Consider the following 24474-nt stretch of genomic DNA (forward strand, 5'->3'; position numbering starts at 1 on the left):
GATCATCCTTGTGGCTCTCCACTGGACCCTCTCCAGTAGCTCCTTGTCTCCCTTGTGCTGAGGAGCCCAGAACTGGACACAGCACTCCAGGAATGGCCTCACCAGGGCTGAGTGGAGGGGGAGGATCACCTCCCTGACCTGCTGGCCACACTCTTGCCAATGCAGCCCAGGATGACATTGGCCCTCCTGGCCACAGGGGCACTGGTGGCTCATGGGCAGCTTGTGATGCACCAGGAGTCCCAGGTCCTTTTCCACAGAGCTGCTCTGTAGGAGGTCAGCCCAGGCTGTGCTGGCACTTGGGGCTGTTCCTGCCCAGGTGCAGGACCTGGCACTTGCCCTTGTTGAGCCTCACCAGGTTTCTCTCTGCCCAACCCTCCAGCTGATCAAGGTCCCATTGAATGGCAGCAGAGCTTTCAGGTGGATCAGCCACTGCCCCCAGTTTGGAGTCACCAGCAAACCTGCTGAGGGTGCCTTTGATCCCTTCCTCCAGGTCACTGATAAACAAGTTGAGTAGGATTGGTCCCAGTACTGATCCTTTGGCAATACCACTGACTGCAGGCCTCCTGCTGGACTCTGCTGCACTGATCATGACTGTTTGAGCTCTGCCTTCAGCCAGTTCCTGATCCACCTCACTGTCCATTCCTCTAACCCGCATGTCCTGAGCTTACCTCTGAGGATGTTACAGGAAAAAAAAAACCCTTGCTGAAGCTGAGGTAGGCAACATCCACTGCTCTCCTATTGTCGACCCATCCTGCCATGCCATCACAGAGGTCTATCAGATTATCTATCTATCCAATCTGGTTTGCTTTCAGCGAATCCATCCTTACTGTTCCTGTGTTCCTGATGACCTTGTCTTCTGTATGCTTTTTGATGGTCTCCAGAATGATCTGTTCCATCACCTTTCCAGGAACTGAGGTGAGGCAGGCTGGCTGGCTGGCTGGCTGGTAGTTTCCCACGTCTCTGTGTCATTTTTGAAGACAAGAGTGACATTGGCCTTCCTTGAATCATCAGGCAATTCTCCCATTCTCCATGATTTTTCAGAGATGATGGAAAGCAGCAAATGGACATCTGCCAGGCTCTCTCATCACCTGTGGATGGATTCCATGAATTTAAGGTGTTAAGTCTGCCTAGCTGATCTCTAACCCAACCCTTGACAGCCAAGGGGAGGCCTTCCTTTCTCCAGCCTTCCTCTCTTACTGCTGAAGTCTGGGACTCTTGAGGGCTGGTCTCAACAGTAAAGACAAGCAAAGAAGACATTCAGTAATTTTACCTTCTCTGTGTCTTCCGTCACCAGAACATCCATCTGATTCTGCAGCGGCCCTGCATTTTGCCTAATCTTTCTTTTGCTGCTGATAAAATTGTAGAAGCCATTATTGCTGTCCTTGATGTCCCTTGCCAGACTCAGTTGCAAGTGGGTCTTGGCCTTCCTTATTGTATCCCTGCAACTCGATGTTCCTGGAGTCCTTCCGTGTGTGGCCTGTCCCTTCTTCCACGTTGCATATATTTCTTTCTTGAGTCTGAGTTTTAGTGGAAGTTCCATGCTCATCCATGCGAGTCACCTACTCCCTTTGCCCAGTTTCTTTATCATGGGTATACACTAGAGCTTGGAGTGCTTTTAATTAATGTTGCAAAACCGGGTAGCAGGAAGAAGTAAGAATTATGTTTCACCAGCAGAAGGTGCCTCCTTTAGGAAGGCAAAACCTGCATTTAGTATGCTAGTGTTCTTCCATTACTGTGCTATGGGACTGGTTCTTGATTTTTATTAGGTACATGGTTATTTTGATGAGTGAAATGGATTTTTCTTGCTTGTTAGACCTGCTGATGCTTTTTAACATTTACAGCTATTTTTACAACATATTTGGATGAAAAGAACCAGAAAAGTTGCTGACATTTCTTTTAATTTTTTAATGTTTTTCAGGACTGCATATTACACAGGAGTCTCATTGGTGATCTGAAAGCATTCATAGATAAATATGGGTTTGATGTACTTGTCATTTTGGCCAACTGCTTGTCAGATCAGAAGCAAACAAAACAACAAGTAGCAGTATACTCGGAAAATGTAGAGCTAGGCAATCAAGTAAGTACCTGGAAAAAGAATCAAATGTTTTTCCTGGAAAAAAAATGTTGCGGTTTTTTTAAGTAGTCTATATCAAGATGTTGATTAATTAAGTGACTTCAAAACATAGCAACAGTTGACCAGCAACTTAGCAGCTATTTGAAATGGCTGCATTATTTATATGGTAAGAGAATGAAAGATTGTGGTATTTATTATTGCTTCAGACCAAGCTAATAGAAAAAGGTTATGAGAAATACTGAAAGGGCAAGAATTTTCAATTCAGTTATAATGGTTTTTCCCCCAGTTTTGACTTGGGTTTGTACACAAATGTGTCTTTGGCAATGAGTGATAAGCAAACACCTTGTAAGTGGTAAAGACCAGAACTCATATATGTATATGTTATTCCTAAAGAATTCAAACTCTGAAATCAAAACAAATTATTATTATTGTGTACATTTTTCCAGAGCTAGATGCTTTCCATTTTTAAAAACTATATTTATCCCCAGATGGAAGAGACTATCTCAGCGGCAACTTTCTGAACCTTTTTGTCAGTCTTGAAAACATATGATTTTTGGGAGGCTAAGTGATTCCATGGTTTTCAAGGCCAATATAAATGCATTTATTTATTTTATTAATATAATTACCCCATTCTAGAAGTACATTCACAAATTAATTGCATGAATTTTACTCAGATTTCTCAAGGAAACAGCCAAACATTTTATTTGGATTTTCTAACCAGAAGTGAACCAAAAAGTCAAGTGGTATAATTTCTGACCAATCTTACAGCAAATATTTTGTCTTGATCCTCTTTTGTAATGCATCATCTATTTGGGGATTGTAATAAGGATGCTACAGTGAAATGGCCAAGCAATATGTTAATAGGAAGAGATAGGTATGGCTGTATTACATGATGAAGTAGTCAATATGTGCCTTATGTCCACTGTAGTGACTTCTGAAATAACCCATTTTTCAACAGATCTGCTGTGAATTAGAAGAATGTCAGAATCCTTGTTTGGAGCTGAATCCTCTAGAATGTGAATGTGACCAAATTCTCATTTATCATCAAGAAAATTCTTCGGTGACCTGCGATCAAATTTTTCTTCTAATTAAGGAAGTTATAAATAGAAGGCAACCAGAAATGGTATCAAACAGTAGAACTTCTTCTACTGAAGCTGTTGCTGGAAGTGCTCCACTTTCACAAGGATCTTCTGGTATTATGGAGTTATATGGTTCTGATGTAGAACCACAGCCCAGTTCTGCCAATTTTATAGAAAATCCTCAAGATCTAAATGGATCTGTGCAAGCCCACATTGATGTTAATGTAGACCTTGTAAGTCCAGACAGTGGCTTGGCTACCATTAGAAGCAGCCGGTCTTCCAAGGAGAGTTCTGTTTTTCTTAGTGATGACAGCCCTGTTGCAGAAGGGGCTGCTTCACATCACAGTCTTCTGCCTGGCTTTGATTCCTACAGCCCTATTCCTGAAGGAGCAGTAGCTGAAGAGCAAAAGTCTCAGTCAGGAAGCAATAGTGATAATTTTGATCTTTTCAATTTTGATCTAGCGCCCATGGTTACAGCTCCATCTGAGTCATCTTCTCGTTCTGTGGATTGTTCCCCAGCAGATGACTATTTTCTCAATAGTGATTCCTCAGAAGGGCATCAGCTCACTCTGAAGAAAAAACTTGATGAGACAAACCTCTTAGAAAATGCTACAGTAAAGTATTCAACTGACTTACTCACGACAAAAATTGAGGAAGACAATCTGGCTGAATTTGATGAGAATCCAGGAGGAATGTGTGAGAAAACTTCAAGTTTGATTGATTTTGTTGAAGGTGATTCTTCTTCACCAGAAGCGTTGAAATCTGCTGATTCAAAAATTCCACCAACTCCTATGAATAGTCTTGTAGATACTTCACCACTGGATAATGGGCAGCCTTTAATTTTCTCACAAGATGTCATAAAAAAAATTAATGAAATAGAGGGCACAAATTACTCTCCGTCTCGTGTTAGATATGGCAGCTGGTGGGATGGCTTTGATCTAGATTCCAGAAATGCTGATGCATGGAGTTCAAGTGAACAGGAATCTGTATTTCAGAGTCCTGTCTTATGGAAAGATTCTAAAGAAAGTCCTTTGCTACGAGAACATACTGATAGAAGAGCCTCAGATTCTGTGTTCCTCCAAAAACAGCCAAAGCAAGTGGAATATATGAAAGCAGGTCTATGGGATAATCAGTTTAAAGAAGATAATTGGAACCATGAGAATCAAGAGAAAAACAGTGAACATTCATGTTTGCAAACTGCTTCTTTATATGAGACAAAGCAAGAAGTGGAGACCTTTACAGACCTGTGGAAGGTCAGCCAACCAACACCTGTGATGTCAGATGCATGGTGTAGCGGTGAAGGACAAGGTAGGCAGCTAGCTGGAGGCTCTTACAAAATCTGGACTGAGTTTGATGAAGGAAATGCTGGTAAATCCTCAGAAGATGTATGGAACATGCCCAAACTAGATAGAGAGTTAAAATCAGTGAATATTCCTGAGGAATGGGCTGTATCAAAAACAGGTTTATCAGATTCTTCAGAAATCACAGTGGACAATGAAATTGAAAATCCAGAAGTCTGGGATAAAGGAAGGTATTATTCAATAGAAGATCATGGAAAATCTGAAAATAGAACTTTTGTTTTCAACAATATGCAAAATAATGCCAAGCCAAACATGGAGGAAAAAGCTTTATTTGGTGATCCTAAACATAAACGAAAACAATTTGAAAATATAGATACCTGGAATATGTATGATAAAAACATCAGAAAAGAAGTAACAGAAGTAGTGGTGCCCTGGGAGGACACCTTCTTATATAAAAACTCGGATCTTAGTTCATCAAATATAGCGGAAGATTTAGTTGTTTCTCCACCAGACACCAATTATTCAACATCTGATTCATATATATCACCTACATATGTGGAAGATGAAAGAGAAAATGAGGACAAGGATTTTGATGAAGGAGCGGTTACTGGTAAATTCATGAACACAAACTTGGCTGAGTCAAAAGTACTTGAGAAATCAACTAAGGAACCGTTATCTCCTAACAATATGCCTTTTTCAAACACTAGAAGTACAGATATCTGGAACACTCCCCTAAATAATATCACCCAGTTAAAAGAAAGAAATTCTGAAATGCCAGTTCTTTCTGCTTCTGCTAAACCTTGCCCTTATTCAGAACAAACAGCTGATCTATGTTTTTCAACTGAAACATGTAGCAGTGAAAATAACTTTCCTGTATCTGAAAGCAAAAGAGTAATACCGGCATATAATCAAACAGTGAATGACTTATCGCCATCACGGAATGAATTAAATACTGGACAGAGAGCAGCTGACGAGGCAGAAGCAGTGGGCAGTGTTCCTGTAGAAGACACAAACACCTCTGCGCCAACTTCGGAAAATGAGAATGGTTTGGATCTGAACATATATGACTTAGGGAGTGAGATACTTAGTAAGAATGCAGCACAAACCACTGCCAGTATTGATGAAGAGCTGGGTGTTCAGGATTCCGTGCACCAGCTGGACTCGTGGGGTTTACAGAGTGAGCAGGGTTGTGAGGAAAGCTGGGATAATGCCACTGTCATCGCTAAGGAAGGAGAAGAATGTAAGAGAACACATGTGACAAGTGGGCAGCAGATGATTGATGACATTTGTAATAAACCAGTGCAAGAGGGCAATGAATCTTCAGGTAAAAGAGATTTGGAAGAAAATGGACCAACAACTGAAGTTGCCACCTCCCCAGAAAAACAGAGAAATAGTGTTAGTTTGGAAGTATTAATCACAGAGAATGTGTCATTTTCCAATCAAAGTAAACCAGTTAACCAGGAAGAGAGAAGGGACATGTTGCAGAACAGTTTAGAATCTTCAAGTATTTCTGAAGGAGGCAGAGATTATGAATTTTTGGATGACCTCTTACCACAAAATTACAATTATAGTGAAATGTCACAGTTGCTTTCTGAGGAAGCTGGAAAAGAGGCTACAGTGACAGAGGATGCAGCAAGTCCCAAGATGGAAAGTACTTCTCAAAGTTCTGATAAGGGTAGTGATAATCCTGAGAATAATTCTGCTAAAATACCTGGAAGCTCAGGTGTCTGGAATGACTCTGGAAATAATAGTAGTGGCCAAGCCATATCAATTCCTTTGATGGATAAATCACAAGAACCTCTGGGAGAAGGGCAAGAATGCTTACATGAAGTGACTCCTAACCTTCCAGACATTTGTAATTCTGATTTACTATCTTTTAAAAATAGCTTAGAACTGATGAAGACCAATGAAAATTCTTTCACAGATGAGTTTAAGAAAAATCCTTCTGGATTTGTTAGTGTTCCGGATATTACACATGTGTCTGTGGTGGAAAATTCATTTTCACTTGAAATAGCTTCTGGGAGAAATGAAAACTCTGAAAATGTAGAACCTGCTACTAATCTTTGTGGAGAACCATTTGCAGTGCTTAATGACAATTTTCCCCAAACTGCTTGGGATTCACAGCCATGTGAAGATTTGCAGTCTCCTGGAACAAGTCCTGAGGCAAGCGAAGTCCTTGAAATAGCAAATACCACAAGCAGTCTTTCAAAAGATATACAGATCAAAAGCTATTTGGAAGAAGATAATATGTGGAGTAATTCAATAAATTACTATACACACTCAAGTGGAACAAGTCCTGACTTAAGTGATACATCTGTGAATGTGTGGGGAGATCTTCCAGTTGCTAGTCATCATGAAAGAAGCAGGGATGTGTGGGAGATGAAAAATAATAAAAATCTTGCGGATTCCTTTAAAAAGCAGGAATTTGGGAATGAATATGAAGAAGGATTTGAAACAAGTGGTGAAGAGAACAAAGTTCCTAAAAGCTTAGATTTTTGGAATGCCCATGTAGATGATGATACTGTATCTTCTTTATCAAGTCCTGACGTAAATGAGGATTCAGAGAATTCAGAGGCATGTCCAGAACTGATTAATGAAGATTCAGTGTGTGAAAACAAACAGCACAAAGCAGCTGAAAATGAAGAGGATTATGACCAGTCCATTGCAACGAGTCCTGAAGCTAATGAAGACAGTTTAGGTGCAAAAACTAAGGTGGGAGAGAACGTCCTTGTAAGCACCTTCAGTGAAAATTCTGAAACAATTGAAGCCGAAAAGGTATTGCAGGAGGATGGGTCTGTTGGCTTTATTGATCATACTGAACCTACTACTGGCCCCTGTGAAACACTTGATGAAGTAACTCAGGTGAGTAGTTTCAATGAAAAAGCAGATAGTGGGGAAGACTCATATTTGTATCAAGTGAATGAAGATCCTGCATTGACTTCTGCTGCTGGCGATAAAGAAGAGCATTCTTCAAAAGCTGTAGATAGGTGGAGTATGTCATTGGAAGCTGATTCAAGAACTAATCCAAAATCCACAGTAGGAACATCTGATTTTCTAGATAACAGTTCAGATTGGTGGAGTTCACAACCTTGTGAAGAAAAGCAATTGGAAGATCAGTATTCTGGTTCACGTCACTCTGTAACAAATCATCTAGGAAATAGTAAAGAGTACTCCTGTGGCTCACCTTCACAAGATGAAGAACTAACAGAAGCACATTTCACAGATACAAGTAATGATGAAAATCTACCTGCCCCCCTGTACGCTGATGAAAAAGAAAACGAAAGACTAGTACAATCTATCAATAGTCCTGATGGTCAGATAAATGAAGACACTTCACAGTTCAATCGATTTGATTCTTTCACACTGGATAAAAAAGAAAGGGAGTTGATAGAGCAGTTGTTTTCTACAGATCAGGAAAATCAACTGACTCCACAAAACTCTTTTTCAGATGAGGAACAAGCTATACCAGTTGAAGTAATCACTGTACTGGATCTACCAAAAGACAATGAGGAAAATGCAAGTCTCACTCCTCAAGAACAGCAGGAAGACAAGTGTGAAAGAGTAGAAGTGCACAACTCCATGCCAGGTGCTTTCACTGTAGAAGACTTATCTTTTGAAATGGCAGAAAAGTCAAGCCCAGAATGGAATATATTTGTTCCCCAAACTGCACTTATCCCAGATATTTTACAGGATAACACACAAAGAAGTAATCAGCAGTTTTCAGTGGAACCTGACCTGTGGACTAATGCTGAGGAGATTGTCACTTTGAAATCAGATGGTGAAAATCCTGATATTTTAAGTCACTGTGACCAAGACAATGGTTCAGAGTCATCAAGCAGTCCTGATGTGTGCCAGGAATATGGAGTTAAGCATGCCTCTATCCCATCTTCTCAGGCTGCAGTGGAGCCTGAAGACAAAGACAGTCAGCCAATTCATACAAAATCAAATGTGAATAAAGAGGCAGATTTTGACTCGAAGTGTCAGTTAGTAATGCAGAATGAGATGCACTCTGAAAACGGTAGCCCCCAGGACTATGAGCCAGTAAAGGCCAGTGAATTCTATCAGCTTATCTCTTCTAATCCTCAGGAGCCTCCTGAATTTGCAATTCCAGAAGAATACAGTCTAGAAAATAAGCTGGTTTTTGACCCTGTTGAGTCAACTGAAATTGCCAGTGAAGTTACAAAAGTGACATCCTTAGATGTGAAAGACATGTTCCATGGAAGTTTCACTAATGCAAGCCATCAAGGAGCACCAACTGATACAGCTCAAATAGGGACCTCTCAAATGCCTTTGCTTCCCATGGATTTCAGTCAACCTGACAGGGAAGAACAAAGCTTAATAGAAATTAGTGCCTTGGGTGAAGTTGTAAAATATTCTGGTATTGATCATACAGCAATAACTGGTGTTGAGCTAGATAGGTCAGAAGAATGTGTGGATGACTCTGACACAGGGATAGAACATAGTATAAGGGACGCCTCAGTGACTAATGGCCTAGGAGGCACGTGTGGTGGAATGAACATACTGACACTGCTAGGCAGTGAGGCAGCAGAAGGGAAGTCAGAGGATGAACGGACACTCTTTCCCAAGTCCTTTCTACCTGGTGGTAATGAAGGTGATGAATCTGATTCAAATAATGAGCTGTTTGATGACACAGCAAAAGAATATGAAGCTGTAATAGAAAATTATGTTCCTGTGCTTAAGGAGATACCCAATGACCAATCACCAATGGTGTGTACTCCTCCATCCTCTGCATCTTTCGATGCTGAACCCTCTGGCAGCAGTGAGAATGCAAACGGTGAGCTCTTGTTACAGCAGCCATTTTACGACCGTGTTTCTTTGGAAAAACAATTGCCACTGCCGGCTCCTCTGGAAGGTGGAGAGGGCATCCTGATGACTGAACATAAGGTGTCTGAGATATCCACAGAGTGTCTTGAGGAAAATCGCACCTCAGTACTATCGCTCTCCCTGGCTGAAGTAACTCCCCCACATTCTGATTTCTTGATAGGAAAATCTGAAAAAGAAACAACCGATCCTGAGTCACCACAAGGTGGAGATAGAAGATCATGTGATGGTAAGAAAATCTGCTTTCCAGGGCAAATACATACAACAGAGAAAGGAGGAAGTATTTCTATGAAGCCTAAGAGGAGGAGGCTTTGAGTGAAGTGAGAAGTTTGTGTGTCTCCCGAATGTGCAGAACATTATTGCGGAAAGAGCTCTAGTGTCATTCTCTCAGATGATGCCTTCCTTGAGAGGCTACCTGGAACAGAGGTTAGACAGAGCTAAAGGAATAAAGTAGGTATTTATTAAAATGCCTTCAAAGGATGCATCTTGGGCAGTACAAGAGCCCAGCTGTGGCTGCACCCAAGATGGATCCAAAATGTACAACTGGTCACTTGTTTTCACAATGTAAAAATTTTTGGTCCATTTAATATTGGGGTTAATTGTCCACTTACAGCTTCAGGTTATGAAGTCCTATCCACTCCTCTCCTCAGTTTGCTGTTGTTGACATTTTTTGGGCCTGAGGCTGTAACAGTGTCCTTGGTTTTCAGGCTGGAAAAGGATTGTTTTGTCTAACTGAGCTGTGAAGAGAACTTGCAGACACTGTATATGGAGTTCAGAGTTGTATACTAATGCACTACAGAATCTGGAAAATATGAAAGCTAAAACTTTAGGCATCACAGGCAATCTAAAGCTTTTGAACACTGAAGTAGTAATATAATTTCTGTTGTTTGTACAGGGCCTAGCCTATGGGACACTGAATTGTTTGTGCCTTGGCGATGATTGCCGTGTTAATGTGTAACCTTTAACAATAATGATGGTAATGATGTTATAAAATTCAAGTACACATTAACAGAGCAAAGCAAAATGAAAAGAGCTTTATCTCACAGTACTGATTAAAGCATACTATGGTGACTAAATCAGTAATTCAGAAATTAAAAAGAGTTTCTCTTTGCCTGTTCTTTTAGAAGCTGTCACTGACTCCCTACTTTGTAGAGAAGAAAAGCTGAGAAATTCCCAGAAGAGCCTTGAACTGGAAAGTACAGACAGTAAAGAAGATGTGAAGATGCAGGTGCTCCCACCTTCACTGGAGATGGATTACATCCTTGTTACTGAGGAAGAAAAAACACCTGCAACAAATGATACCATTGAAAGAAGCAGAATTAATTTTGCATTTCAAGAATCTCATGAAGACTTTTCACCAGGCTCCTTGGATGCTTTTCAGGCGATATCCATTTCAAATGAAAGCAAAGATCATCTTGTTAGTGGGACTGAATGGGACACTGCTCACTTAGAAGAGAAAAATCCTTCTGCTGTGCATCAGAAGATGGATGGTGAAAGGAAATCACAGGAAAGCTGTGGGCAAGATGACGGTTGGATTATATTGGGACAAAATGAAATAAGTGGCATATCACCTGAAGAAATTTCTGCCAAGACAGAGATGCCAGAATCAGGGTCCGGACATCCTGGTGAAGCACTGGCATCTGTTGTAGCACAGGAAATGATTCTTGACACTTGGACAGAATTTCAGGTAGAAACTCCCCTTCAGAAATCTTTTGAACATGAAAGCTGTTCTCCTTCAGATGGTCTGGCTGCTGAGAATGTGAGTTCAGGCATTGCAGGAACATCAGAGTTGCAGGTAGTTTGTGGTGATAGCACATGGGAAGCAAATTCTCAACAGAGGCTTGGGAATAATGTAGCAACAGCGCAAGAAATGAAGGAGGAAATGGTTCTTCTCAGCAGTGACAGAAAATTGAGTCAAAAATCAGGGTAAGTAAAAAGCAACCTATTTTCTTTCAAAAGTCATCTGTTCATTTGTTACTTATGCCATTGAGGTGTGTGCCATTATGTATAGATGGCAAGACTTTCAAGTCTGAAATACGCAAAGTGTTATTTAACTATCAGTGTATTACTTCTTTTCTGTAAACAGATTGTTGGTTCTTTGTCGCTTGATATGAGCCAAATTAGGGTTGTTTTGCAATTGACTTAAAGGTTACTTTCTTGCAGGAATAAATCTGTCTTCCTTCTGTGAAGTCCCACTGATTGTGTTACCTACTTTTAAATATGAAACAGTATATGGCCAGGGTATACAGGCCCAAGCCAGGTACTGATGAGATTGTGGAGGGATTGAAGTGAACTACTATCTCTGCCCAATGCGAAACTGTTGAGAAGGAAGAAAGGAGGAAGTCAAGGCCCAGAGTCAGAAAAACATGCTGCTTGTAGAGGAAGGAAAAGCATGAAAGAAAGTTGTGATTTTTGTGATTATTTTCAAGCTCTAGTCAGAGCAGAGGAGCATTTATGACTGTTGGAAGTGAACGGTGATTGAAGCAGATTGAGTGAGTATGTGTGGACCTGCTTTTGGGTGGACATGCAGTCTCTGTGCTGGCAGTATTCCTCCTGCCAAGTGACTCTGCTGTGCCATCAGATGGGGTGAGGGGTGGCCCTCCTGACGCCATTTACTGCAGTGTATTGGAGAGGGTGCTTCTGTTGTTGACCTCTCTTCCTTTGCAAACAGCAGGCTACCATCAAGGGACAGAGGAATTTTCAGAAGTGTTAACAGAAGATGAGTACTCATCAGACCTGTAGAGCCTAAAGTAAACCAAATATCAAGTGCTTGACATTGAAACTAGCCAAAGTATGGTGGGTTGGCACAACATTTCTGTCACACCCACTCCTCTCAGCTTCTAAATTCCATGCCAGAAGGAAAAGTGTCAATTTTGAAATTTCCTATAAAAGAGAAATCTGAGAGAAGCCAAACAAGCAAAATTTCCAAGTAGCTGTTTTGTGTCCATGTTCTTGTGTGGAAGCATGGCTGAGGATCTGCAAATCTAGGAAAAGGAGATGTCCTTTGACCTGGAGGTGCTTTGTTTGTTAGCCGTGGAAGCCATTTTCTGGTGTTACCCCTGCAGGGTTTCACTGGGAGTTAATTAAAAACAACTAATTTCAATTAGGAAATATGCTTTCTTGACAAACCATACATTTCTAGTAAAAAATCTTAAAATCGTGAAATGCCTACCAGTTCTGCTCACAGCCAGTAATGACTAGGACAGAAAACAGGAAGAGCTGTTTAGAGGTGCTGGCTAGTTGCAGGCTTGCAAATGTGACATGAAGAAATCGTCTGTTATTTCCTCTGTCTCCTATAAAGCATTTTAAATTAAAACCAGGCAGATGCTGGCCCAGTCTAAGTCATACTGATTAATTACATGCAGGCAGCATCCTAGGGATTTGACTTGTCATACTTAATTCCCATGATGTAGAGAGGGAAAGAAAACTCTAGATACCTAATTTAGAATGATTTTTAAGTAAACCAGCACATTTTCAACTTGAGATAACTTTGATGCAGATAACTCTTAGACACCTCAGGAAGAAAATCTGATTTTTGAACTTAGACTGGTACTAGAAAAAACATTTATATGCTATAAATTTATATGGGTGGGTAAACATCTTATTGCTATAAATTGCTATATCCATTTTGAGAACTCTGCTGTTTTTTAGGAGCTTTGGCAAATCCTGAAGTACTACTCAACAATAGTTCACACTGGAATTTTGCATGCAGTACATTCATTATTCTTAGAACTTAGTGTATTTGCTTGGGGTAATTCCCACATTAAAATCCAAAACTGGAACATGTTAATGTTCTTGTGTTTTCAATAAAAATTTAAATGCATGATGGAATGTGGTGCATCCTGCAAGAAAAAGATAAAATAATTCTTAGTATAGAATATATGTCATCACTATAGCTTCTAGTTTAGTCTTTTCTCTTGTCTTACTTAGAAGTTGTTTAACACTAAATGCCTTTTAAGTCAATAGCAGTGGCTAAGTCTGTCCTTTACACTACTAATACTGATGCCCAGAAAAGCAAAGTAACTAACTTATTGAGCTTCCACATTGACAATTGATTGTGGGAACATGGAACCAGTAAAATATACCTTTGCTTTGGGTTTAAGTTTTCCTGTTCGATTTTTTCTTGGTAAGTTGTAAACTTTAATGGAAGTTTCTTCCAGCATTAATTTTATTAAAAGTAATAAATCCTCTTCTGTGAGGATTTTGTATGTAATAGAGATTGCTTTTGCAATGTGTTTTTCCCCTCAGTTTCCTCTCTGCTTGGTAGCTGATATTCAATAAACTTGTAGTAAGCTTATTTCTCTGGTCAGTTAGGTAAAGACTTCAGGCTTCCTAGGAGAACAGGCATAGCCATCCCTGTGCATGCCCACAGCATGATCGCAGAGGCCCCTTGATTCCTTTGAAACCAAAGCAAACACACAAAAAAATACTATGATGATACACATGCGGGAATCATTATTTCTAGATGATATGCCCGTTTAATGAGAGCTGTTACATAAACCGATGAAAAACTAGCAACTGACATGGTAGAAGTGTGTAATTAGAACTGCTTTCTTAATGTGTTTAATTGACAGTTTTAAAACCAGAAGTTCCTTCTTAAAACATAACTCAGTATGCAGCTTTTGACTTTTTAGTCTGAAATGAACTTCATGGCCAGTGAAGTTTAAAATAATGTGATGCAGCAGAGCTGCCAGTCTGTGGAGGTTAGTGAAGGAATACTGGTGTTACCACATGAGAGAAGGAGCTAAGACTTTTCTGATTGTTGCAGTACAATTTCTGGAAGGCACCTGATGTTGCTAGTCATCAGGCTCTGAGTCTGCCAAAGATTTATATCAAAGTAGGATGAAAAGAAACTCTTTAGTGTGAGGGTGGTGAGGCACTGGAACAGGTTGCCCACAATAGCTGTGAATGCTCCATCCTTGGAAGTGTGCAGAGCCAGGCTGGATGGGACACTGAGCAACCTGATGTAGTGGCAAGTATCCCTTCCCCAATCAAGTGGGCTGGAACCAAGTGATCTTTGAGGTTCCTTCCAAACCCAAATCATTCTGTGGTTCTATCATCTTAGAAAAATAAAGAAATTTATCATTTGTATTCGAACTCAAACCCAGCCAATGAACAGCTGAATTAATTTATGAAGGCACTTAGTAAATGTCTTATAATCCCTTTTATATCCATATGCCCCTGTTTAGGGAAAAAAATAAAAGGTTCCTACTTGTACTGTGCTGAAGTAAGTTCCTTTTGTAGTGGAATAAGGGTCTGTGAAGGATGCAGTTTGCGTTGTTTTCTGCTTACATCCAGCAGATGTCTGCCACTTCTTCTAATAAAATTGCCTGTTACAGAGAAGAGATGTTGGAACTCTGATGGCTGAAAACTTCAAGCTTTCTGAATTTAAGGGTGCCAAGTAAAAACCTTGTTTGACCTGACACCTTGGAAAAGGCTTCAAAAATTGAGTGACAGCACAGAAACTGTTTGTGTGTAGTTTGGATAGTATTATGTGATCTCACTGGGTGACAAAACTTGGATGTGGGATTTTAGTATATGATGATATATGGGAGCCAAGATGGAGAATTTTGGGTGTGGGTTAGTTATCTTTTTTGCACTTTCTTCTTCCTTCTTCTTCATGAATCCGGGTGGTTTTCTCTGACTGGGTGAAAGATGTCTGCGTTGTGGGTTTCGGGTGATCATAATTGGGTTAGAAGCATAAATAATATGAACTGTTTATTGGATAATTGGGACTTAAGTAGCCTTGAATAGACACCACTTTAACTCACTTTCTTGACTTGTTAGAGAGAGCTCACATCTCCTGAGTTTATGATAGATAAGGATAATAAACTTCAGACTCAGACTTCAAAAACAACGTCTCCTCAGATTTATTTGCCCTGACCTTGGAGCAAGAAAGAGCCTGGTATTCCAACACAGAGGGAATTAAGGTTTTTGCAACAGAAAGCATTAACAAAAACTAGAATGAGGAAGTGCCTTAAAATCTATGTTTGCTAGTCACTGCCCTTCATCTTCAATGTGACACATATCAACTCTCAAAGGTGTTTTAAAGAAGTCTATGGCTAGGGGTGAAGTTCTTCCATCCTCTCCTGTTCTGTTTCTGCAAGGAAAAGCTTCAGCAGGGAGTGAAGAATAAGGCTATTTACTGGTATTAAAACACTGGAGAAAAGACATCAGCTTGTCTCAGAAATACACAAACACCGAAAGTAACAAACCCTAGAGCTTCTTTGGACTCCTAAAAAAAGTAAAAAAGATTTGATAGCTCATTACTAAGGTCAGTCTTTCTGGAAAGGAAATGCCTTTTTATACAGCATGTTAGGTGGGCAGGATTACATACTTTGCTGCTGCTGGCTGGAGGTGTGCCAGCAGTAAAATTTAGGAAGATGGGAGGTAATTTTGTGCTTGATAGAAGGTGTCTTGTCTTACAGAGCTATATGAAGGTTGGTGGTGATAAATTGGTCAGGAGGCAGAGGGAGAACGCTGCAGATGGCTATGCTAGTTTTTACCCAGCATATTCCTCAGAGTATTTTAGTGGCTGTGTATACCAGATCATTCTTGCTTTTAGGTTTGTTGTAGGACAGTATTATCCTTTTCCTTATTAGAAGGAGTTAGAAAGAGCTGAATAAAATACTATTAAATGATGTATTGACTTGAGGTACAAGAAGCAGTGAGAACACTAGACATAAGAACAGAGATATTTGGAAAGTTTGATGAAGAGCTTAGAAAACTGGTGGGAAAACTAAGCAGAAAACAAATTTCCTTTGAAGAACTACCACAATGTATTTAACCTGCTAGAATAAGACTTCAAAAGAAAGCTTCATTTATCATTTAGCATTTTCTCAAAGTAACAGGAATAATTATTTTCTGCTCACATGTATAATGATGTTTTGGAAAAGATAGTTCTTCCACTGCCTCTCTATGAAATATCCCTCTTTGACCACTACCATACTGCTGGCTATTAAAATTGCCCAGTAGAGGAAGCAATCCAGTGTTTTATTAATAGAAAAGCCTGCTTTCATCACACTCCCCTGTGCTTGCCAGTGAATAAAGATAATCAAATTTAATTAAAGAAAAATATGTGTTACAAGATTAATAAGAATTCTGGGATGACTCTGCTGTCTTTGTGACTTAGCCAAATACAAATAAATCTCAAAGCTGTTAATTATTTGAGTCAATATCATGCAAATACTGAAATTAAATACTGACAGACTGGTACCCAGGAAGAAATTCACATTGATTCCAGTGACTAAAGATTTCACCAAATATTTTCTCAAAATGTCTCTTCTGTCATCCCAAAGCTAGAATAAGGCAGTGAATTAGAGATGCCAGGGATGCCAGTTATTCTTCTTTGGGCACAGCCAGGGATGCTGTATATAGCTTAAAGACTTGAAAATCTTGTTGCTGTCAGAAAAAAATAAGGTAACATTTACTTCCCTTTGAATACCTATTTCCTTTTTTTCTTGGAAACCTGCGGGGCTGCCATCTTTCACTTCTATCAGGATTGTTTATTAATTGGCCAGATCCACTGGAAAGGAGTTCCAGGCACTCTGGGGACCAGGAGTGTTGGTTCAGTTATGTTTCCAGCTCCTGCTGACCTACAAAATTATGGACTTGAAATGGGAATTGAACTTAGGTCTCCCACTTGGCAGCACAAAGTGCGACATTTGACTTAACACAAAGACCATGCTTAAAATCAAACATGTAAGTAAAGGAGCAACAACTGAGAGGGTTGCATGTAGGAAGGTACTGATGATCTCATTTTTGTAAAAAACAGGTTTAATATTTACATGGCAGATATCAAGACCTTTATAAAAACCTGCTAAGAGGAAAAGAACAGCACTTCACTGGCTGAAAAACAACTTCAAAAGAGAAAAAAAACACAACTTATTATTATTTACTAATTGTACTGGAATTTTAATTAAATTGTGAGATTGGCCTGATAGAGCCACTTTCTTAAAGCAAGAAGACTTGGACTTTGTTAGTATGGTTTAGCGGTTTGATGAAAAAATCTCTCACTATTAAAAGCACCACTGTTTTCTGACCTAATTAATTATAGATTTCAATCAGTGTGATCAATGACAAGAGACTTTAGCCTGAAGTGTTAACAAGCTTTGAAACCTTAACCCTGTTCACACAGACCTGACTTTGGCAGTGAGCCTCGGTTAGGTAAGTGGTCCCAGCAGAGCATCTGCTAGGGATGAGTTGTCCATGAGCTGGTTCTGGCCTTTGCACAGCGAAGGGCACCATGGGGAAATGTTGTGCCAGCAAGGGACTGGACACTGAAAGACACAGCAGGGGCTGATGATGCTGCTGGGTGACCCCAGAATTTTGCACGCACAGACTGTGAGGGCATAAAAGCCCAGAGATTCCTGTGTTCGGGTCCTTCCTCATAGGCACCCAGCTCAAGCTGTTCTTTTGTTGTTGCACCATGATTAGGTTATTTTAAGGGTTGAGACTGTGCTATGGAAAGCGTGGGGTTGCACCAGTGAGGAAACCTGGTCTGACCGTGTGAGTGTGGGGTCCCAGCTCAGGTGCTGTGAGTGTGACTGCCAGAATGGCTCCTGCGTGGTCAGACAGGGAAGCTTCTTCAATAGCATCCTAAAATCTAAAAAATATTCTGTGGCACTCTGCACGTGGAGAATTAAGACCTTGTTTTCTGCCACATTACTGATTTCACAGCTTCACTGTAATCTTGCTACCAATGACTTCTATTGTACATAAATACTTCATAACTTTATTTCCTAGATACAGGAAGTCCGGGAGTTATGGACTTTAGGGTCCATGATTAATGGTTATGGACTTTTGATTTTAAGTGAAATAAATCTTGGCCAGTTGAAAAAGTGCAAGAAACATCACCATCACTGGAAATTTTACGTACACCTAGGTGACAGAAACATCAAAGATGACATGTCTGCAGCACTGTCCTCTTTGGAAGTGTATTTTCTTATTGGTGATGATTTTTAAATTTCTTGAAATGCTTTGTGTTTATCTGTTTTCCTTTAAAATACCATCTAGGAATGACTTACCAGGACATGTGTGGCAGATAATGACCCCTTTCTCTGTAGGATTACTAATACCATGAAGTACAAGGTGGGAGCCACTGAATTGTAATATACACTATGCTGTAGCTGTGCACGGAGCTGTACTGAAAAGAGAAAATTAGGTTAGGCTTTTCTTTGTTTTTGACTGTTTCTGGCTAAGCAGTCTGATGTGAAATCTTCTCCAGTTGTCATTGTTTTCCAGGAGGATCTGTGCAATATGAAGAGGGAAACCAGATGAAGGTTAGGCTGTCTTAGGGTCTATTGCCTTGCTGTGGGGACTTGTTTTGCATTTGGAGAGGAACCTGGATTTTTTAGGGACCCTGCTCACAGTAGATTTTTATAAAATGAGACTGTGAGACTGCACTGCCTGGGAAGAAGTATCCTTTCTTTCTGTAAGAAGTACAATCAGGACCACAGGCTGTGGGCATTGTTTCCTGCTGCACGTAGTTTGTGTTTTCAGAATCTGCCGTGCCTTCTGAACTGGTGGTTGTTGGTGTTTTGGTTTTTTTTGTTTAAATTTGCTCCTGCATTCCCATTGCTAAATTGCAAACTGAAAAAATTATGCAAACCATGTCTGAATGTGCACGTACTCTATAGCCATCAATGCAAACAGAAATGAGGGCTGAGATAAGTTGGATCCAAAGGAACTTTTGTCATGCAGTCGCAGCATAAGCTTTCCTCAGGCAGTGAAATGAAGCAGCAGGGAGCTTTTTTGCTGCCGCCGGCTCACTCACTGCATCAAAGTTTGATGATGTTCCGACGAAGCGCCACAGGGAATGTGAAAAAGAATTGTAATTTTCACGGCGGAAGCACAGCTCTGCTTTCATTGAAGTGCGCCTGTAAGCAAAGCCCAGTAGCTGCTGTGTGAAGGCAGGTGATCACCCTTATTTAGCAGTACCACTACCCACGTGACAAGAAAATGGTGGAGGATCTGTATTCCTAGTAAACTGCTAGGGAACGAGGGATGCTGAAGTGCAGCAGTGAAGCATCTTTACTGTTTTTGCAGCAGAGAGGCCTTTTCGAGTCTTCAGAAGGTAAGCATCTCTTGGCTCCGAGCGGCAGATGTGCAGAAGATTTTCTGATTAACAGCTCTTTATTGCAGTTACTTCAGACAGAAAAGGGGTAAATGCTAGTCAGCATGATGCAAAGCGCTCTGGACCTCATTACTGAAAACAGGGCAGCTGTATTTTAATTCTGTTGCAGCTCTTTATGAGAGGAGCTTACATCAGTTCAGAAGGATTTCTTTTGTCTGAGCACAGACTTTTATAATTAGAAAACAAAACTTCACTGCACAATCACCTAATGTGCTGGATTATTTTCAGCTTTTTTTGCCTAGCTCTGCGGATACAATGGGGAAAAAAGGATGAAAGGGCATTGCCGCATATATCTTGCTTTTAGAAGTGCTTAATTACTGGTAGCTCCACTGTTTGTCAGAGCTCTCATTGTAGGCTACTTGGCATTACAGTTTCGGGGTTTTCTTCCCTATCAACTGAAGCGTATGATTTTTGAATTTTTTGCAATGTCCTCTTAAAATGTTGCAGTGAACAGTATATGTAATTTTTGAAGGTTAACTGATGAAGGATGCAGCAGTAATCTCAGTGGTAAGAAATTCAATTACTGCAAAAGTTGGTTTGTGCAGGCAGTATTTTTTTGCAAATTTAATTATAGGAGCTTGATTCAGCTCATTCAGTTACTTGCTTTTCTGTCTGTGACGAAGGAATGAAAATATTCTTCAGTTCCAAGTATGGTAAGCACATGAATGATAGGAATGATAGTGATATACAGGAGGCATTGAAATATATAGAATGTAAAAGTATTGACTACTTAAAGCAACATTGAAAGGAAATGTGTGCAGGCTTGTTTCCTTCTTCAGCAGAATTCTTTGAAGGGGGCTGGGGAAGGGAAGGATGGGCCGGCAGAGATGTAATTTCTGGATTTATGTATATTTACTTGGAAAGCAAAGCTGTTTTGAGAAAGGGAGGATGCGCACAGCACTAGCAGCACTATCAGGAGGCATTAAAATAACTGTGGAGGTCAGAGCAGGGAACAATGCACACCAATCCTTACCATGTGAAACATTTCTTTCTGCCAGGGCTGCCATGTTCATTCTTTCACTCTCAGCAATACTCCTCACTGATATCTCATGTGGGGTAGGGATGTATAAAGATCTAAAGTAGCCTTTTCTTTCCTGGCTTTGATTAGTTCTGGTTTTTTTATTTGGGTTTGCATAAATCTGGATAGTAGAAAATTCATGTAGTTAGAGACAAATCTAGTTTTTGCATACATTCACTACTTAAAAACTTAGGTCCTGCTGCAAGCAGTCTGTTGCAGTTTTGTGGCATCTCTGTATAGAATTCAGCAATAATCGGAGAACAGTTTTATTTACAGCTTGTAAATCTGTATATATATCTGTAGGAAAAGGCAGATGAAAAAAAAACCGCTGTCTTAAAGCTCCAGTCTTTGTTTGGGCAAAAGTTGCAGCTTGCAAACTTAATAAGAGAAAACGAGTAGGTGAGAATATGATTTTGAATGCACCTGTGAGAATTGGTAAGGCTTTTTTTTTTTAATCACTGTAGTGTCTTCAGTATTGGAGACACTTCCTATCACGTCCTGTAAAAATACCTAGAAAATGACAGCGCTACTGCAACAACAAATAATACTGAAGTAGGGGAAGGTGGGAGTGACATTCCAGTTGCTTGACAGATTTCATAGTGTATCTACTTTGTTTTTCCTTTGGGCATTGAAGAAAGTGGTTTCGCTGTTACAGGATTTTAAGAATTAACTCTTTATTAGTTCTTGTATATCTTGTAGTTTGTGCTCTTATCTACAGCCTTGCACCTGTGAAAAACCTATGACAGCAGCAGATGGGACTTTTTTATTTTAGGCTATCAGGTGAAACCTGTCCTACACACTGGCAGCAGACTCTAAAGAGCTGTCTGCTGGCCTGTAGCCCAGCAGAATACGACGTTGCAGGCTTGTTGAAGGTAGAGCATGTAGCTAACCTTGTCTATGTATTTCCCTAGCTGCAATATGTAAGTGCCATGTTGAGGATGAAGGAGCCCCATTTTCTCTCCTTCTGAATATTACTTACTTAGTCTGGCATTTCCTGTCACTCTGACTCTTTCACAGCATTTTTGCTATGACTGACATTACTCCTCTTTCCCACACTTGGGCTGTTTTTTATCCTCCTGCTGCTTCTTGTGGCACTTCCAACTCAGTGACAGAGTTCTGCTTCTGAAGATAACTGGTGGCTTTCTGCATCTCCCATCTCTCTTTGCGTACGCCTTTTAGGCCTGCCAGCTGCAGGGTCTAACAATCTTTCCTGCTCCTAAAACCTCTTGCCCAGAGCAAGCTTGCATATTTTCCAGTTTAGCTGCTTCTGTAGAGCTTGTGTGCCCTGATTAGGAGCCTTCCCTGGCTCATGTTTGGGACTTATTCATTTTTCCCAAGCTGATAGTTTCGCAGTATGGATAGGAATTCATTTCACTTACCAGTTTACACTCTATAGGAAATTTCCATTTAAATTTTCTGGCTAAAATTCCCACTCCGTATTCTGCATTGTCAATTAAATTCCCCTGCTATTAATTGCATGTCCAACAACTGCAGCTTTGAGGGGCAGTAAGTTTGACATTAACACCTTTTCAGAGCCTTTTCTTTAGGTCACCCATAGCCAAGACTGGGAAAATGTAGCTGTTGGTTATTCCTAAGTAGGTCACCTAGGAATCTAAATTACAATAACATTGAACACTCTAAATCAGTTATGTGGACAAGATGATAGACATTTGGCAGTACAGTGACACAGATGTGAGAAAAGAAGACAAAGAATTTCACAATATTTAAGGTATTGAGGAAATAGAAATATTTTCAGGATAGGAAATGAGATGATAAATAGGACCAGAGAAAAGCAGTATGAGGGGAAAAAAAAGATAGAAGTCATACAATATATAAAAAAAAACTTTCCAGGTATCTTTTCCTGTCTATCAACATATTATCCAAAGCTGATCTTGAAATCAGAAGATTATTAGAAAAATGCTAATGTTTTAATGGATGGATGAAAAAAAAAAATCTATGCATCTTGATGTTAAGTGAGTTCTTGTAATTAGCAGCTCTAAAAGTCATCATCGCATTTGTGGTCAAGAGATACTTCAGCTGTTGTAAGATGCTTTGTCAAAGCATTTTGTTCTAGCCTAGTTTAGGATGGTAATTAGTGTCATCAGCCCTGTACATGTCATCATCCGGACGTGCAGAGAACCAAGTCCATTAAGCAATGCAAGAAATTGCCAATATTACAGAAAAACCGAGTGGTAAAGAGAAATAGCCACTGAAGTTCAGGTACTAGCTCAGTTTCAGAACTAATGGTTTTGAATAATGGTTAAGAGCAGTGAGAGGCATTTTAGCATGTTTTCATTTGCAAACAAATGTGCGTGATACAGTGTAGATTGTTATAGTTGGAGGGGATTTTCCACAAGTGCAGTCGAGAATAGACAAATCCAGTGGGGTATAAAATATAAAACTTTCTGAAGATTTTTTGGCTTCTGATCCTGCAACCTCTCCCCTGTTAACTGCTCTCAAATCATTAGCATACTTCCTGAAAGTGCAGATGGCTGCACTGGGTAGAAGGTGCACCCTGCTTTTTCAAGTGCTTCTGATATGCCAGTTAAATCATTTGGAGCTGCAGGTATTCTGCTGATAGGTCCTGACAGGACAGTATGGCAGGAAAATGGTCACTGTGAGCCACACATTCAGGAAGAGAAACTGGTTTAAAAGTTAGGAACTAAACCTGAGTTTTCTCAGGGAATAATTAATTGCTCAATGAGAGTGGAAGGTAGGAATCACGTCCCTAGCATCTTAATAAATTTTAAAAATACCATTTAAAAAGAAAATGTATTTTCAGGTTGTACTTATGGATCTTTTGAATCAGATTGATTTAATTTCTGCTTTCTCTGCTGGCATTACCATGTTGCATTTGTAATGTTTGTTCAAGAGTGGTTGTTGATTAACAAATCATCTAGATATGTGAAATATTATCTGTGGAATACTAACAACATCTCTTAAGAGATCAGAAACATGCTTTCTAAATGCTAATACTGCTTTGAACGTACACAGCATATTGCTGGACCTTGTGATCTTTCAATATTGATGGAGGAGCACCCATAAACTCCACATAAACTCCCCAACTTTGTGTTGTTAATTCTGCTGATTTTCCATTGTTACAGTAAAGATTAAGGAGCACTGATCTAGGCACCTAACAGAGAACAACCCCTGCTCTTAGGGCAAAACTACATGGTGGTATACAAGTGCAATGCTAAGCAAAGAAATAGGTGTTAAGTGATATGTTACTTCTGCCTTAGAATTTATTACTCTCTGCTTTTGCACACAGAATATTGCCTTAAGAGAATATTATTAAAATGGTAGTATTAGTAACCCAGCAGGTTCTGCATTTCTCTGTAGGAGGCCTAGTTGGAGACAGTGCTGTTATTTGCATGCATTCCAAAAGCACGACCTACAGAATTGCCTTCTGTCCTTGTTTATGCCATGAAATTGTTATGTGGTTTTGGAGACTGGGATCTGCTGCTGGCAGCATCAGTCTGGCTTGCATTTCTAAGTCCCCATGTCGGCAAGACATTTAGGTTTGGAACTTCCAATTTCCCTCATTTTGTATTAAGATGCATTTTTATTTCATGTGTCTGGAAGTCACATATAATTGAAGAAGGCTGGAGCCCTGGATCTGTTCCATAGGCCTGCCTGATCCATGGGCATGTACATAAGGTTGATGAAATAGCCTAGTGAAATCCATTATCCCTGTTACTTGGATTTGTCCCTTCATGGCTTTCTGCATCCCTCCATGGCTTTTCCTGTTTCTCCTGTGCTGGGACACAGGGAGGGAGCTGGCAAAGGGTCAGGACAGGCAGTGTGTGCCCACCTAGCAGCAGTGAAAGCAGCAGCATATGCTTAAGAATTCCAACTTTTTTTTTTAGCAGTCTTAATCTGATATGAGGAGCCAGGAGAGCCTACCACTATGACAGGCTCCCTGGAATAAAATGAGGCTTATAGTATAAGTTAAAAAAGAGGAACAAGGGAAAAGATGGGTATATAAACAGACACTAAACAATGAATTTGATTGGCAACTAGGAAAT

At 40.1% G+C, this 24474-nt stretch overlaps 1 protein-coding gene across 5 annotated transcripts in view; it reads left to right on the forward strand.

The window, feature by feature from the left end:
• The window catches only part of PRUNE2 (prune homolog 2 with BCH domain), a 102573-nt gene that overhangs the window by 44581 nt on the left and 33518 nt on the right, over positions 1 to 24474 (forward strand). The window contains exons 5-8 of one of the 5 annotated variants that reach the window (XM_058823614.1): positions 1919 to 2077; positions 3033 to 9525; positions 10421 to 10983; positions 11092 to 11222. In XM_058823614.1, coding sequence (XP_058679597.1) covers positions 1919 to 2077; positions 3033 to 9525; positions 10421 to 10983; positions 11092 to 11222 — 7346 coding nt within the window. Of the gene's footprint in view, positions 1 to 1918; positions 2078 to 3032; positions 9526 to 10420; positions 11223 to 19244; positions 19372 to 19909; positions 20085 to 24474 lie in introns of those variants that run through there. The other 4 variants (XM_058823612.1, XM_058823615.1, XM_058823616.1 and 1 more) reach the window with 4 other exon arrangements.

Source organism: Ammospiza caudacuta, chromosome Z (genome assembly GCF_027887145.1).
Source record: "Ammospiza caudacuta isolate bAmmCau1 chromosome Z, bAmmCau1.pri, whole genome shotgun sequence".
Classification (NCBI taxonomy): Eukaryota; Metazoa; Chordata; class Aves; order Passeriformes; family Passerellidae; genus Ammospiza; species Ammospiza caudacuta.